Raw genomic sequence first — 17,109 nt, 5'->3', positions numbered from 1 at the left:
TCTTCACCTTGTTTGGGAATTCCAATCAGCTCACCATCAATTGACCTTTTTTTGGCACACCTTTTTCTCCCAACCAATCCACCTGTGCTACAGTCACAGGAGGCGGGCCTACTACTGGCCATGATGATCACCTACTGCTGTGAACATTCACAGTTACTGTTGTCGGACAGCACAGGCATGCATGAGCTTCAGCTCCAGCCCGATGCGCTTTTGAATAATGTGAAACATGGAGTGAAGCTGTTGCAGGTGAGGCTTCTCCTTTGCTGCTTTGCTGAACAGTCATTGACCAAACAGGTACAGGGATAAGGGGTGTCCTGCTAGCAATGATTACATTATTACATGCATATTAGTATTAAAAACATGTATATTAATTTCCTTGCAAATTTGTTTCCATGCACGTCAGCGTTGCATACATATTTATGCGTTTAGCTTACATGCAACTGATCTGCCGCAAGCTGCGCTTGTTTCTTCAGACTAAGTTAATTCTCACGCTGTAGGGGACTGTACAGTGAAAAAATGGTCATGTTCATGTTTATTTATGATTTGGACCATCTCTGATGTCTGGCTGTTATATACGGTTATTTTGTTTCATAATGTATCTCTTCTCCATTAGGAATTTGATGATGTGCCTCAGAGGATACCTCACAGTACATTTTTCTCCAAGTTGACTGAGGAGAAGACAAAGGTGCTGTCTCTATACACATTTTTTCCCCTCTCAGCTTGATATCGATTGTCAAAGACTTTAAGGCCCTTTTATATCCAGGTTAAGACTGCAGGGTCCTCTCTTTTCCCTCTGTTGTACAGGTAGATACTATAATCTTGCTGGATGAACATTTTATGTGTTGGAATGTGGAAACTGAAGTTGCAAAGTTCCAAAAGGATTCTGTCAGTGATCCTTTAGTGGTGAAGATATTATTCAGTGCATCGTAAGTTTCAGTTTATGATAGCCCATATAAAAACAGTACATTTCAAAAACATATTACAACATATTTTGCTTAGATTTGAAAATATCTTTTCAACATATTGCAGCTTTCTAAATGTTGTTTTTTTCCATCTTTCTCCCAGTTTACTCCTACCAGTTTCCACCTGGTAGTTTGGTCTCCTTCATGTGACCGCCCCTGTAATGAGAGATGACAACTTTTAAAAGCAGTTTTTAAATGCAACTGCTTTGCTTGCTTTTTAGGGATTTAATTCATAACCTTGATGACCCAAGAACTGTGAGCCTCTGTGGCTTTAGTGAGCAGATCCTTAGGTAAGATTCATACCATTTAAGATAACATTTCCTTATATGGGCAAAATTAAAGAACACAAAAACAGAGCACATGTGCTTGTGAGAGTGTTCTGCTATTGCCTGTCCTGTCCATTAAGTGATTTGCTCTGTCCCTGCAGGTTTATTTCAGAGAGAGGCTCCTCCAGGCTCTTGGACCATGTAGAGTGCATCGACAAGCTGCACAACATCCCTCTTCCACAAGGTGGCGGTGCTAAGCCCAAGGAAGCGACCAACGTCCTGCCACTGCCTGCTACACCCAAGATCAGGTACTACCATAGCAGAGGACACTAAAATGCAAGTTAGTTTGTAAAACAAATCTAGTGGTTTCATATGAGCATATTTTATGTATGTCTTGTACACGCTATCTGGATCTGTCTTGTTTTTGTCACTTATAGATTTATTGTATTGCATACATTAGATGATTATCAGGCCAAAGGCGGGGAAGCATGCCAATATGCACAAAGATTACATATAACATGTTGCATAGGTATTCTTAGCATTAAAGTCAGTAGTTCTAAGTGTAGACATATTAAACTGAATGTAACAATACAACAAGAAAGTCTGTTAATAGACTACGTATAATACATATATGCATATAATACACAATACTTATAAATCGGAGATTATAGGGCAGGCAAACGGACCTGTCGGTCCTGTTTTTTTAATCAGTCTTCATTCCCTTTCATCCTTTCACCTGTATTCAGGTGGCGTGGGGTGCGAGTGTTCATCTCATCCACGTTCCGAGACATGCACGCTGAGAGGGACGTGCTGGTGCGCAGCATCTTCCCGGAGCTAAGGAGACGCGCTGCTCCACACTGCCTCTACCTGCAGGAGGTGGAACTGCGCTGGGGCATCACCGAGGAGGAGTCTGGCCGGGCTGTGGAGCTCTGTCTGTCCGAGGTCTGCCGCAGCCAGCTGCTTGTGGGAATTTTGGGAGAGAGATACGGGCTGGTGCCTCCCCGGTCTTCGCTGCCTGATCTGCCCCACTACAGCTGGGTAGGACCAGAATATGAATTGTTGTTTATTTCTTTTTTTTTTGTTGGTGGTTATATCAAATATTTTTTCATCTTAAGTTTTGCAAAAGTCCCAAGGTGAAACTGAGATTGCTGAATTGGCAAGTGATCAGCAAATTAGATCAACACGTTGTGAGCTTCTCGTGCTGTGCTTCACCTCTTTCCTCCCTCTTTCAAGCTGAACTCTGCCCCTGCTGGACTGTCAATCACTGAGATGGAGATTCGTCAGTTTCAGGCCTTGTATCCAGGCTCTGCTCACAACCGCATGTTTTTCTACTTCAGATCACCCCACCTGGTCAGGTATACCCAAACCTCTTCCACACCCGGATTCCTATTGAATTCTGTTATCTATACCTTGGAGTGACACCTTTCATTAATAGCATATAATTTGCACATCAGCACGTGTTAGTCTTAATGTTCGGCACTCCGATGCTGTTTCTGGAATAGTAATTCCCACCAATTGTAGCCTGTCCTGCAAGAGAGAAATGTGTGTCTTTGAGTCTGAGAATGTGCTGGTAACTGTGATGCTCTGCGGGCTGATCCACTGTTCCCAGTTCAGTGCCTGAGACCTGGAAGGCAGACTTTGTGGCTGAGTCCAAGGAAGCTGCAACTAAAATGGACGAACTGAAAAAATGGATCCGCAGCAACCATTTCAGAGTCAAAGAGAAGTGAGCATTGTATGGAGACTACTGGCTTTCCAAGCCCAAAACATGTCATTGGTGTTGATTGTTGGTTAATTGCTTTTCCTGTGGTGATTTTCTTCAATCTGTGTATAGTTACCCATGTGAGTGGGGTGGGGTCATAGATGGAAGGCCCTATGTGAAAGGCCTGGAGCACTTTGCCAATGCTGTAATGGAGGATCTGTGGGCATCTTTGCAGAAGCTCTTTGTGGAGGTCAGGCTTCAAATTCAGAAAAGAAAATGATGTGCATTGACTTATGCACCACTTTATTTTGATGTCTTTAACATACATAACTTGCATAACTTTAACATTATTTTAATTGCAGGAAGCAGATGAGGCTGATTTAAGATCAGAGATTAAAGAACAAGAAGTGCATCAGGAAGCCCTGCAGCAACGATTCCATGGCAGAAAGAAATTGGTTTCCATGGCATTAGGAAAAGTACAACAATGTCAGCAAAAAGGGGGGATTCTGTTGGTGGAGGGTGCTCCTGGAGAGGGCAAAACACTTTTTATGGTAACCTGCTTTATGTAAAGCACATGTGCACATACACATAAAAACAAATGACATTAGAAAATACTGATAAATTGTACAACTAAGAAGCACTATACAAATACATTTAAATTGAATTGAAACTGGCTTTTGCTTTTTCTCTTTTTCTTTAGGCTGCCTTGTCTCATGCACTCAGAACTCCTGACAAGACCAAGAAAGTGCCTGTTTGTGATGTCATATCCTATTCCACTGCTGCTAGTCTGTCTGCTTGCAGCATTGAACACCTCCTGCGCTGTCTAGTCCAGTGGTTGAGGAAGAGGAAGGAGCAGGAGGAGGAGCTACCTTCCAGCACAACTTATATGTAAATACACAATATGGACATGTGTGTGTGTGTGTGTGTGTGTGTGTGTGTTTGTGTGTGGATACTTTATGCATAAAACCTTTTGTTTGTGTAGTAAATCTGGAAATGTTTTTGCAGTTTTTAGGTGGGGTTGTGAGAATATATATTCTCCAGCTTGAAAAATATTGTGTACAAGTTTGTATTGCTCCTTTTCTGCATCAGAGACCTGTTGTCAGAGTGGCACTCACATTTGACTAAGCTCAGGAAAGACAAACCTCTGGCCTTGCTTGTTGATGGGGCAGACCTTGTGCATGATACAAGAGGTCAAGGAAGTTCTGAATGGATACCAGAACACCTTCCAAAGGTCAGAGAAACACAACACAAAAATATACTTGATTATGTGAGCATGCATACAGGTTTCTGTAAAAGCGCTTTGTAATGTTTACTGTGAAAAGCTCAAAAAATGTAATTAAATGCCATGTAAGACATGTAAGTTTTAAGGCAGAAGGCAGTCTTTTATAACCTCACCAGTTTGTTCTGTTTAAGGTATGAGGCTTAGCTCAATGTCTAGACACCATTTAGACACCATTCTTAGACATTCTCTATACTATCTATTCCTTCAGGGTGTCTGTCTGGTCCTCAGTGTCACCACATCTTCATCCCTCCATAACACCATAAGCAAGATGAAAGGTTCTGTGTTGTTTCCACTGGGACAGTTATCCCTGCCGGACAGAAAGGAAATAGTACAGAAGGAGCTTGATGTGTATGGAAAGAAACTGAGTGATTCTGCATTTAATAACCAGGTTCGTCTTATGTCTCTCTGATTTACTTTTGAAAGAGTATGAGTATATGCGTTAAATGCAGACTAGTGTATGTTTCCGTTTGTAACTGTAGCTTCAAGCTCTGATGATGAAGAAGGCAGCCATGAGTCCTTTATACCTCCATTTAGCCTGTGAAGAGCTCAGGAACTATGCCACCTTTGAAAAGGTGAGATTGGTGGTGATGATGATGGTGATGATAAAGGTCTGTTAGATTTCAGGCAAAGGTGTCACTTAAAATGAACAGTGCAATGATTTGGTTTGCAGTGCTTTTTGAAAGAGATTGTGAGTCTCCTATGAGGCCACTAATGATGGCATGTTTTCCAGATGAAGGACAGTCTGCAGGCTCTTCCTCACTCTCTGTGCGATTTGGTGAAGCATTGCCTGCTCCGGCTGCAGGCTCAGTACAGCGGAGCAGGGCTGGCCCAGGCCCTGGCAGCGGTGGCCCTCAGTTCCACTGGTATGACAAGCCATAATCAGTATCAGTAAAGACAACTGTGATATACCTACACTCCTCTCCTGAGTACCGCCTAACTCTTCTTCCTTTGGTTCTTATAAGTTCCATTGTAGACCTTCGTTGTTCTGCAGCTTTCACTTTAGCTATAAATTCATAAAGACATGGCTTAACAACTGTTGATATATTATTGTTAGTTTTCTAACATGCTTTCTGTTATTTGCATTCTGTATGAACTGAAGTCACAATATAGATGTGTTTTCTGTTTGGCATGGTATCCCTTCAGGTCTGAGGGAGAGAGATCTGTACTCCCTGTTGAATCTGGGCAGGGATATGGCCTCAACACAGCACCCTGTCACCTGGAAGGAAGTACTCACACTTGCCCGGAACCCAAAGAGCCGGGTGCCCATGGCAACATTTTCCCAGCTAGCTCGAAGTTTACAGAGGTGACTGCAATGATATGGCAAATAAATAGAATTCCTTGTTTCAAAGCAATAATGTTAAGCAATCTTTCCCAATACAAGATACTTGTATCTTGTACACGTATTCAGTTCTTCTTTGATTTTCTTTGGCTTGCTTATCCTAACATGCTGACTACTGTCTACTGGCCTGGTTTTATGTTGTGTCTTGCATGTATGGTCTGTACCATTGCAGCTTGATCCAACCGTCTCTTTCTCATGAGCCGGATGAGCCGCTGATCCTGACCAATCCAGACATGAGGTCGGCTTTTGAGCAGCTCTACCTCTGTGAACAGGAGGCAAAAGACAAAGCACATCTGATACTGTCAGGTGGTGCAGCTGTTTACTCCAGGTTCTGTACAAAAAAAGGAGCGTTTCTGTATCACTTGCATACCATGTTTTGTGTTTTTCACAGCTCACTTCTGGATGCGGTCGGACCCTCGTGGGAAGGCAACGTTTCTTCACTGTGATGCAGACATGCTCGTTCATTTACCTACTCACCTGGTCAGTGGCTGTTATTCTTCACTTTGATACTTTGACCTCTCTCCAAAATCAAAACTCTTGATACCTGTTTGCCATTTTTCTGCGCAGATGAAATGTGGTCAGTGGGAGGCCATGCATTTTTTGCTTTCCAGTTACTACTTCCTGTATGCTAATGTGCGTCATGGACTCCTGCACCCTTTGTTGGAGACTTACCTGCAATTTGGTAGGAAAACAAATGCTGCTTGGTAATCTGTGTTTACTCTCAGTGGGACTCATGCAAGAATATTTTCTTATTCTTGGACTCAATTTCTCATTTAATTGTGTGATGTTACAGTCAGCAAATGCTTGTAAGTTCACCAAATTGCCATGACCCACATAAACAGCTCTGCAGCAATAATTTGAACTGAATTAGAATATTTGGCAACCAAGCATGCCTTATACGGCTTGGTAACCTGTCCCATTTCTCTGGAAGTGTAATTCATAAAAAAAGCTGTGTAAGGCTGAAAAGATCAGTTAAAAAATCACTACAATAAAATCATTAGTGGAATAGCCTTCCAAAGCCATGCAATTAGAAACAAAAGTTATTCGTGCTGTTCACTCTGTCATATAAGGGCTACATCCTCACATAATAATGAAGAAATGACTTGAAATTAAATTACACGCTTCATTTGTGTCAGGATTTAGCAGAACAGATGAATGGCTATTTTTACAGTTTAGATGGGAGAATATCACAGAGTCTTGGTCATTATAAGGACACATCTCCTGATGCAAAACTAGGGCTCATCCTCAGTAATGGACCTTGGGGTCTTTGAGTGTTTTGGGTCTCACTTGGTCAGATACCTTCACCCAGGTGACTCACCTAAGGTTGATCAGGCCTCAGCTTGAGCCCTAGAGGAATTCATGTCAAACCGAAATGAAATCATGATAGTGGAAAAAAAAAGAGTAAAATGCGACACAATAAAAAGCAAAACCTTGATTATATTGTCAATCTGGTAAAGCTAACAGGACATTCATTTGTGTAAACAGTCCTGCTAGCTCCCACTAATGTTCATTTTCTGCTAGCTCCACTAGCATTTTAAGGGATTCCTCTTGATTGAGAGAGTCCCACAACTCATGTGTTAAATACGAAGTTTACTAGGTGAGTTGGAACAGGGAAAATGCCAAACTCTATTCCGTCCTCCTGAAATCAGCATAGTTGCTCTGAAGACACTGATATATGTAACAGATTCTCCTCTTCGTTCAACTGACTGTCAGTTTTGCCTTTTTCTTTTTTCCCCCCAACAGAAAAGTCTAAAGAAGCTGACATGCACCACAGAGCTGAGACATTAGGTAGGCATGCTTTGCCATACTTTCACCTCAACTTGTATATGAAAGTGATTTATCAATATAGATAGATTTTGTCCAAACCATGGCATCATTCACTGCTTCTCTATGCAAGTGCAACACATGGTTATGAATGTGTTAGAGAAAACAACCCTGCATTAACTTTTTCCCTGCCTTACAGATGACTTGGATGAGCTTCAGGCCTGTCATGCTTTCCTGAAGTGCCACGCCCCCCTCCTCTCCCATTGGCCAGCTCTGTTTGTGCAACAAGCTCTGAATGAACCAAACAACTCAGGTGCTCATGCCTGGGCCAAGAGGATTGTGGAAGAGGGAGATTTGCATGCAATAAGGTGGCGGAATCCTGAAGACTCGCAGCAAGAAGCTGGGTAGGGTCAACAAGAGATATGATGCGATAACGATACATTATGATATAATATGATACCGGAAAATACTGTTTTATTGTCTAACATGGGAATTTGTCTCTCAGAGATCACTGTATTTGAAGGAACGTCATTCTGCCACTACTGCTTTTTGTGTGATGTGTGGGCCTCGTTAGGCATCAACACCAGATGTATTTGTTTTAAGAAAAGATTCATAGACGATTATACAGACACTCTTCATGGACAAAACATCTACCTTAACAGCCAACCTCTCTGGCTCCATTTATGCTCAGCTGGATAACTTGCACTCATTATGATCAGTGTCATGGATGTGATTGCACCACATAAATATTTGGGTAATTCAACTGCAGGAAAGCAGAACACAGCTAGAATAAATGCAAAACTTAAAATTCCCAATGAAACCTACAAAGAATACAGTAACCTAATATACAAAGCAAGACCGACATTCTTCTCCACCATCATCAACAATAACATTAACAGCTCAATTTTGTGTGCCTCTGTCGATAGGTTAAGTAACCCCCATATAGAAATAGCTCCTAAAATGTTATCATATGTAATGATTTTGCATCCTTTTTTAACACTAAAATCCATAATGTTAGACAGACCATTAGTAATTCTATGTTCAGCAATGAAGCTAACTCCTCAGTATCACTACATGGGGATAATATGGTTAACATGGCTCAGTTCAGTGATTTTAATTGAAATCTTTCGGTCTGGACTCTAGTCCAGCTCCAGCACAACACTCTTTTAAATATAATGAATATGCTTGTTTAAACAGGGATTCTGTGAAAATCTGATCTTGCACTACTTGATCCCTGTGCCACCTTTGACACCATAGATCATAAACTCTTAGACTCGAGAATGGGGCTGGACTCTCCAGGAACATATTTTGGCATATTTACAGACAAATGTGTATCTGAGTGGATGCCTATGAGCAGATGCCTGCATTACTTCAGTTCATCAATGAATCATGCCCAAGGCCAGCACTAAGCACAGAGAAGGAAAATGTAGCTTTTTCTGAACCCTTAGAACCCTCAAATGTTCCTTGACGGTGGAAATTTTCATATTGAGAAGTCATCTGTTTGTCTCTGTGAGTTTAAGCCACAGTTGTGTTGTTTTTGGTTTTGACAGGGAGCTAGTGTCTACCTTCCAGTGGGGACCCTCATGTGTGGCACTGAGTCCTGGTGGAGGCGTCGTGGCAGTTGGCACCGGGCAGGGAACTCTCCATTTCTTCCACACACAGACCAACCAGGTAGCCCCTGCATTTCCACCTCACAAAGCCAACTGCCCATTGGCTCAGAGTGTTTGCAGGGGGCAGATCTTAAGCATTTGGCTTCCGTTTCTGGACTGGAAGGTGGCATGCAGTCAGCATGATCCTGAGAGGAGCTATTGTGTTTAAGAAGGGACCCACCCTGTCTCTGCCCCTGTTTAAGACAATATCTGGGGAAACAGTGGGGTAATTTCCACAGTGTAGAGATGCCATTACTGAAATTAAAACTCTTTTTTGATTCCATTGGCATCTCTCTGAACAGGAAGTGAAATCACTGGTTAGCAACTGTGATGGCATCGCTGGCTGCGTGTTTCTTGATGAGTGTGTGCTAGGGACAACCTCCTATGATGGACAGGTGGAGGTGTGGGATATTAACAGTGGTTGCAGGTGATCATCTTATAAACATCCATTGTGCATTACCTCTGTTTTAATCCTGATGGTGGAGATGATGGTGATTTAGAGATTAGAAAACAAGTTACCAGTATGAGTTCCATTCCTCTAGGACAGACCGCCTGAACGCCCATTCCAACAGGATCACAGGATGTGATGTCAGCTCAGACAGAAAGCACTTTGCTACTGTCTCTTTAGACTTCACTCTGAAGGTCAGAATATTTGACCCGGAAATGTGTTTGCATGCGCTCACAATCAAGACTGCCGTTGTTGTAAGCCTTGCAGCGTTTCTAAATATGCCGTTTACACATGTAATGCACAGGTGTGGTCCTCCAAGAAGCATAAGCAGGAGGCTTCTTTTATGAGCCCCTCCCCTCTGAACTGTGTGACCTTTGATCCTGAGGGTGCCCTCCTGGCTGTGGGCTGCTGGGATGGTGCAGTGAGAATGTGGGATTGGCTTAAACAAGAGAAGCGCATGGTGAGGAAGCAACAGGGTCTTGTAATAGACAAAAGATCATGGGAATATGAATACAGATTATAAATCTGATTTCAAAACTCTTTTTTTCTCTCTCTCTCTCTCTCTCTGCCAGGCTCTGTCAGGTCACCAGTGCTCGGTACGCAGTGTGGCCTTCTCGCCCTCCTCCTCTCTGCTGTGTTCAGGTTGCCTGGCAGGGGAGGTGCGTCTGTGGTCACTTCCTGGAGGCGTCTGCGTGGGGAACTATGTGGCTCACCGTGGCTCCACCGCAGCGCTCCGGTTCCTGTCTGGAGGAGATGCACTTCTCAGCGCCGGAGGCGACAGCATGGTGAGGAACCCAACACCAGAGCCGTCGCTGCGTATAGAGAAACGACAGGGATTTCGTAGCTCACTGTTTCCCTTTATGTCTTTTTGCTGCTTGTTTTGGTCATTCTTTTTCAGTTTCATGTTAAAGAAGGTTCAATGTCACTTCACTGTGGTCACGTGTGGGTCATATATGTACTTTGACTGAGCCTGTATGTTTTGAACAGGTTCAGTTGTGGTCAGCAGGTCTCGGATGCTCACTTTCCGTGTTCGGGGAGGAAAAGGTATTTTGCATTTTCCACCTCTTGTCGACATTCTTATGGATCTGCATATGTATCTTTCGGTGATGATGATGATGATGATGTATGATTAAGCTTATTTTTACAGAAATTGTGTGGGGCACCAGTGTCCAGACACGTAGAAGCTGCTGAGGATGTTGCTCTCTCTGTGGCTGTAGCTAGTGGCTATGTTGCTGTGGGTTACCACGGAAACGGTGTGAAGCTGTTCAGCTTGGAGTCAGGTATAGACACCTTGAAAGTCAAAGCGTTCTAATACTAAACTTCAAATCACAAATTTAAAGTTAATATCAAAATAAAGCGAAATCCCTTTTTTGGTCTCATTTTGGGAATTTGTCTCTCATTAACCTTTTTTTTTTTTGATAAATAATCCAGACTCTTCTGTAACCTGTGCCGAGTCTCACCATCCCCTTATCTGCAGGCAACAGGGTGTGGTCCAGTGAAGACTTGCGGCTGTCCGTTCCATGCCTGCTCTGGCTGGAAGCCCCAGGGGGCCAGCAGCTCCTGGCTGGGGCCTTGGACTGCCGTCTTCGACTTTGGAGCGGACAGGGGGCCCGGGGCACAGAGAGCCTGGCCTTGAGAGGAGCTTTTGGGATCCAGAGGGGAGCCGTCCTCGCCCTGGCACAAAACTCCACATATGTGGCTTCTGCCTCAGGTCTGTAGATCACAATATCCATTGATATCACTGAAATAAGTACCCTTATTATTCCATAGCCAGATGTATATAATTTAAGAAGTATGTACATAACGATCCTCACTTAGACCCCGAATTTAAACACTCTAAGTAATGATTTTTCTGTTACTTTCAGATGATTTCACAATTGCTTTGTGGATGAAGAGAGACTTGACATATAACACCTGGGTTGAACCTGGTGTGGTGAGCATTCTGAGAGGTCACAGTGGAGGGGTCACCTGCCTGGCCTTCAGTCCAGACGGCGACCAATTGCTGTCAGGAGGGAAAGACAAGGTACAGACAGAGCAGTTTGATCACTCACCGAGCTGTGCCTTAGAAGTGATGCTCCTTAAAATAACTTCAATTACTAGGTTTGTGGATATGTTTTTGACGTTTCAGTGGAAAAATGCTGTTTAAATGTTAAAGGGAGCATGTATTTACATCTAGTTCATTGTATCTTAAATTTTACATTGTCATTTGATTTGAAAAAAAAAACAATTGTATCACTGTTACTGCTTCTGCAAAAAGCCTAATGGAGGAATGCTCCCGCTGGAAGTTGGTTACTTAACAACGGTTAACAAATTCTTGTTCCTCGCGCCCTCACTAAAGCATAAGTAAACTAAAGTTAGTATTCATCCCAGTCTTGACCACCTGCCTCTCTCCAAGGGTGGAGATTTATTTTAGTACATGACTCACAACGGACTTGATGACAGTATTGGCGACGGTAATGGCAATGTTGATGATGACTGACGCTGATCTATTGGTTTCAGGCTTTGATGGTTTGGAAGGTAAACTCCTCTCCTCCAGTTGTCTCCCAGTCTTTGCCACACTGCCATGGAGACTGGATCACGAGCTGTGCCTGGACTCCACTGGCTTTGGTCAGTGTGTGGTGTGTTTTTGCCATCTAAATATCTGAATTTAAATATAAACATTGTTCCAGTTTTTTATAAACACCCCATGATATCAGTTTTTTCAAATATTTTTAATAGACTTTTTATATTGGCCCACTGGAGGATAATAATTAAAGAAACTGTAGATGACCAAATGTTCACATCTCTGCAGTGTTGTTTTTCCTTCTAGCACATTATTATGCAATTAGAGAGAATACAATAGGGAATTCTGGGAAATTCAGTTGAGGTGCTCAAGCCAGTCATGTCCTCCATCCACAGCTGAGCTGTTCTAGTGACTGTAGACTATGTCTATGGGATATCCAGACAGGAAGTTGCATCAAAGAAGTCCCAACCTCTTCCTCTCTCAGTACACTGTGCTGCTGGGTGAGTTCATAATCCTTTAGGAAGCAAAGCACTGTAGTGTGTTCTGGTGTATATATATGTGTGTGTGTGTGTGTGTGTGTGTGTGTGTGTGTGTCGGGGGCAGGCATGTTCACCTTCAAAGTGTTCAGTGGTGTGATTGGATGGGTGTGTGGGCACATTCACCTTCAATGTGTGATGGTGTGTGTGTGTGATGGTGTTGTGTGTGCCCTGGCTGTAGGAGGACTATGTGATGGTGGGATCTGCAGATGGCCTGCTAATGGTATGGAAATCTGACTTGGGAGTGATTGCCGAGATTCATGCCCACACGTCACGTCTCCATCATAGCACTGTCATCTCTAATCCAGGTAAATTACACACACAGTATATATGCTGTATATAGTACTGTGCAAAGGTTTTGAATACCCAAGAACATCCAAGTTTTTCCCAGACTATTGGATGCCACACTTTCTAGTGAGGTGGGGCTCTGCTCTACCAACCTGTATTTTCAACTGAAAACATGAAACATGAAAGCATCTTAGTACCTTTTGGTATATTAATGTTTATTTGCATTCATGTATTCTTGCAGTAGTATTTATGTTATACAGTGTTGCCTAAATAGATAGCTGCTTATATCTTTAGTGCCTGAGACATTTGCATATATACACACAGTTTTCTCATCAAAAACTGTACACACCTGGTTGTCAAAGTTTCTTTCTCACTTACAGCTACTGGGGAAGACCTGAGGTCAGAAGACCTGCAGGTCGCCACAGCATCTGAGGATGGAACTGTGAAGCTCTGGCACCCTCTGCAGGTAGGCACCTCTCACTGAAAATGTAAATACCACTCCACACCATCCATCATCAAAGTGAAATAAACTATACTGAACTCACAATCCTGATATTATCAGGATTTATATATGACAATCACTGTAGATAAACAGTGTATCTGCCTCTCTGTGTCTGTGTCTCACCTTCTCCCTCTGCCCCCCCGCTCTCTCTGTGTCTGTTCAGGTGCAGCACCGTAGCACTCTGCTTGGCCACAGTGGAGCAGTCCAGGCCTTGGTGAGTGGGCCTGGCTCCCAGCTCCTCTCCGTTTCTGAGGACCGCTCTCTCAGAGCCTGGAGCATTAAAGCAGGTAGCCAGCCAAGTCCCCTCAAACTCACAATTTACTCACTGGTTGAACTCCTGGGCTATGGCTGTAATATTTACAGGGAAACTGATTAGGATTCATTTAGGATTTAGAATCAATTTGTCATCAATTTACTGTTCAAGCATGGATGGAAACACCATGACCTTTAATGAACGTGCGTCTGCTTGCAGAGATGCCTCCCAGACCGATGGAGCTTGTCAGCGCGATTTGCTTCCTGGAGACAGAGGAGCTTCTGGTGTGTGGGTACAGCTCTGGCAGACTCGAGATGTGGCAAAATGATTTGTTGGTTTATTCACTGAAGGTAAGCTGTGTAGTAGAAACTAGCTTGTAGTCATGGCTTCCACTGCCTCATCAGTGTCACTCATACATTGCACTCATGAAACACTTATGATTATTTATTGAATATTACAGCATTTTAGTCATTATAGCTTATGCAATATGGGTGCTAAACTGCATCTTATTATATGATCTTTCTTCTTGTGATGTTTAATTTTGTTCTTAAAAAAAAAGGAAACCCCTTGTACTTCAAACTTAGCTATAGTAAAGCCTGGTACAACTCAATTGTCCAATAGAAAGGATGTGTCAAAAATACACCCAACAGCCTGGGACCAGCATGATTATGGTCTAAAAATGAATCTAGAATACTTTAAATTAAAATCATCTTGTAGATCGTAATTGAATGTAAAGATCATGCATTACAAACAGCAAAAGTTTTTTTCACCTCCACTAGAGGGTAAAATAGATCAATAAATGCAGGGCCAGATTATAGACTAAACGTTTATTACCAATTTACCATGTCTTATTAGAAAAGAATAATTTTGAAATTTTTTTTGTTGTTGTTTTTGCAGTCTTAGTAAAATTGCATTGTGTTCATCTGTTTTGAATTTAATTCAAGCTCAATTTGTGCATTCAGAATGTATGTTTGGATAAGCACCGAACATTGAAGGGTTGTTGATTTGTTATTTTTACTTAACTGTCTTTTTCATCTGGCCCTGGTGACACTGGACTGCGTGTTACCTAAATTGAGTTTGACACAAACCAGAGCCATGAAGAAAGGTGTGCCCCCAAAGCATGTGCTCTTATGATGGGTTGCGTCGTCTTCTGCCTGATACATCATGGGCATGACCCTGATCTGGTGCAGTTTACCAAGAGTTAGACAGAGGACTAGAACATGATGAACAGTTGTGCCATTGAGAAGGTCACTCACAGAGAGTGCAAAGGAAAAAAAGATCATAAAACCAAGATAAAACACATTAATATGAACCAATGAGCTGATGTCTTCTACAATATGCAATACAGTATGCAATATGGGTATATGGAGAAGTATTGTGTGTGCGCGCGTGTGTGCTTGCATGTGCCTTTAGGTAAATGATAGCTGCATCCGAGCAGTAACCGGCATGCCGGATGAGCACTTGGCTGTGGGCTGCACAGACTGCTCTGTGACTGTGTGGAAGCTGGAGAGAGGCTCTCAAACATCTACTGCACGGTACAACAATTAAGCCAGCGATTAATCCCATAAATCACCCAGCATTCTGCATCTTAGCAACACAAACACGGAGAGAGGGAGGTAGGGAGTTAATGATGGAATGTGTGAGGGAGAGGTTGAGGTTGGACGAGAAAGTAGGAGCTTAACAAGTGGGATTGTGTACAGACTTTAATTCATGGTTTTCCATCCTGGACTGAGTGCACTGCATATTTTTTAGGATTGATCAGACTCCTCATTATGTGCAGGGCAAAGGGCTCTCAGCAATAACATTTGGGATCACTGCCATATATACATATGCACTTTTCTAAAGACGTCAGCATATAGACTTGTTCATATTCACAGTGCTGTTTTACTGACATGCACACCCTTGCAGGTGTTAGTGATCCTAACAGGCAAATGTAAAATTCCTTTATATAAGCGGTCTTGTTCTTTATCTAAGGTACCTTCATTTGTCGAAAGTTTCGTCATACACTTTGGAGAGTAGCGTGAAAATGCTGTGTTACTGTACTGTTCTACTGGGAGTGTGTGAGGATGCAACCATCATCGACATCTTTTCCACCGTGAAAGAGCATCGCAGAGAAATGACAGAGTAAGCTCACATACATATATACACATGCAAACACAGACATTATACACATATACACTGCCTGGCCAAAATAAAGGGTCTCACACACTAATATTTCGTTGGACCGCCTTTAGCTTTGATTACGGCACGCATTCGCTGCAGCATTGTTTCCACAAGCTTCTGCTATGTCAGCACTTTTATTTCTGTCCAGAGTTGCATAACTTTTTCCCCAAGATCTTGTATTGATGGGAAATTTGGACCGCTGCACAAAGCCTTCTCCAGCACATCCCAAACATTCTTAATGGGGTTCAGGTCTGAACTCTGTGGTGGCCAATCCATGTGTGAAAATGATGTCTCATGCTCCCTGAACCACTCTTTCACAATTTGAGCCCTGTGAATCCTGGCATTGTCAACTTGGAATATGCCTGTGCCATCAGGGAAGAAAAAATCCACTGATGGAATAACCTGGTCGTTCAGTATATTGAGGTAGTCAGCTGACCTCATTCTTTGGGCACATAATGTTGCTGAACCTAGACCAGACCAACTGCAGCAACCCCATATCATAGCACTGCCCCCAAAGGCTTGTACGGTAGGCACTAGGCATGATGGGTGCATCACTTCAGCCGCCTCTCTTCTTACTCTGATGCGGCCATCACTCTGGAACGGTAAATCTGGACTCATCAGACCACATGACCGTCTTCCATTGCTCCAGAGTCCAATCTTTATGCTCCCTAGCAAACTGAAGCCATTTTTGCCAGTTAGCCTCACTGACAAGTGGTTTTCTTAAGGCTACACAGCTGTTTAGTTCCAATCCCTTGAGCTCCCTTCGCATTGTGTGTGTAGAAATTCTCTTACTTTCACTATTAAACATATCCCTGAGTTCTAGTGTTGTTTTTCTACAATTTGATTTCAATCACACGTTTAAGTGATTGTCGTTCACAATCATTCAAGATTTTTTTCCGACCACATTCCTTCCTCGAAGATGACGTTTCCTCACTGTCCTTCCACTTTTTAATAATGCATTGGACAGTTCTTAACCAGATTTTAGTAGTTTCAGCAATCTCCTTAGATGTTTTCTCTCCTTGATGCATGCCAATAATTTGACCCTTCTGATACAGATTAACATCTTTTCCACAACCACAGGATGTGTCTTTCGACATTGTTGTTTAACAAATGAGAAGCTACTCACTGCATGTTAGGGTTAAACAACTTGTTGCCAGCTGAAACATAATCACCCATGCAGTAATTATCCAATGGGAGGCTCTTACCTATTTGCTTAGTTAAATCCAGGTGGTGACCTTTTTTGGGGGGGCCAGGCAGTGTATAACACTACAGCTGTTAAAGCAGATTATCATATGTGAACTGCTTTAAAATGTTCTCACGGGACCTCTTCTGAATTTCTAATTTTGACATATTAATGCCTTGCTGCCTTCTTATGCCTTTCACTAGTACTGCAATTTAAATTTTTAGTGCTACAATGCATATTTATTTTTTAATTCTTATTCACTCTTTTTATTG

At 42.6% G+C, this 17,109-nt stretch overlaps 1 protein-coding gene across 2 annotated transcripts in view; it reads left to right on the top strand.

The window, feature by feature from the left end:
• Window positions 1-17,109, top strand: part of LOC113587747 (telomerase protein component 1-like) — a 37,924-nt gene that overhangs the window by 17,148 nt on the left and 3,667 nt on the right. For both annotated transcript variants that reach the window (XM_027026582.2, XM_027026590.2), the window contains exons 14-51: window positions 94-246; window positions 614-685; window positions 805-926; window positions 1,184-1,252; window positions 1,390-1,536; window positions 1,975-2,266; window positions 2,462-2,583; window positions 2,838-2,951; window positions 3,060-3,177; window positions 3,290-3,478; window positions 3,628-3,815; window positions 4,017-4,158; window positions 4,418-4,597; window positions 4,689-4,781; window positions 4,940-5,072; window positions 5,353-5,512; window positions 5,721-5,854; window positions 5,940-6,028; window positions 6,116-6,230; window positions 7,292-7,336; window positions 7,512-7,716; window positions 8,863-8,983; window positions 9,264-9,388; window positions 9,504-9,603; window positions 9,714-9,869; window positions 9,982-10,194; window positions 10,397-10,453; window positions 10,557-10,689; window positions 10,887-11,120; window positions 11,275-11,432; window positions 11,909-12,016; window positions 12,308-12,412; window positions 12,630-12,756; window positions 13,117-13,202; window positions 13,402-13,525; window positions 13,711-13,841; window positions 14,905-15,026; window positions 15,466-15,615. In XM_027026582.2, the coding sequence (XP_026882383.2) occupies window positions 94-246; window positions 614-685; window positions 805-926; window positions 1,184-1,252; window positions 1,390-1,536; window positions 1,975-2,266; window positions 2,462-2,583; window positions 2,838-2,951; window positions 3,060-3,177; window positions 3,290-3,478; window positions 3,628-3,815; window positions 4,017-4,158; window positions 4,418-4,597; window positions 4,689-4,781; window positions 4,940-5,072; window positions 5,353-5,512; window positions 5,721-5,854; window positions 5,940-6,028; window positions 6,116-6,230; window positions 7,292-7,336; window positions 7,512-7,716; window positions 8,863-8,983; window positions 9,264-9,388; window positions 9,504-9,603; window positions 9,714-9,869; window positions 9,982-10,194; window positions 10,397-10,453; window positions 10,557-10,689; window positions 10,887-11,120; window positions 11,275-11,432; window positions 11,909-12,016; window positions 12,308-12,412; window positions 12,630-12,756; window positions 13,117-13,202; window positions 13,402-13,525; window positions 13,711-13,841; window positions 14,905-15,026; window positions 15,466-15,615 (5,132 nt within the window). The remainder of the gene's footprint in view (window positions 1-93; window positions 247-613; window positions 686-804; window positions 927-1,183; window positions 1,253-1,389; window positions 1,537-1,974; window positions 2,267-2,461; window positions 2,584-2,837; window positions 2,952-3,059; window positions 3,178-3,289; window positions 3,479-3,627; window positions 3,816-4,016; window positions 4,159-4,417; window positions 4,598-4,688; window positions 4,782-4,939; window positions 5,073-5,352; window positions 5,513-5,720; window positions 5,855-5,939; window positions 6,029-6,115; window positions 6,231-7,291; window positions 7,337-7,511; window positions 7,717-8,862; window positions 8,984-9,263; window positions 9,389-9,503; window positions 9,604-9,713; window positions 9,870-9,981; window positions 10,195-10,396; window positions 10,454-10,556; window positions 10,690-10,886; window positions 11,121-11,274; window positions 11,433-11,908; window positions 12,017-12,307; window positions 12,413-12,629; window positions 12,757-13,116; window positions 13,203-13,401; window positions 13,526-13,710; window positions 13,842-14,904; window positions 15,027-15,465; window positions 15,616-17,109) is intronic.

This window comes from Electrophorus electricus, chromosome 15 (genome assembly GCF_013358815.1).
Source record: "Electrophorus electricus isolate fEleEle1 chromosome 15, fEleEle1.pri, whole genome shotgun sequence".
Classification (NCBI taxonomy): Eukaryota; Metazoa; Chordata; class Actinopteri; order Gymnotiformes; family Gymnotidae; genus Electrophorus; species Electrophorus electricus.
Note: the sequence above shows the minus strand (reverse complement) of the source record. Positions and strands in the feature narration are given on the sequence as shown.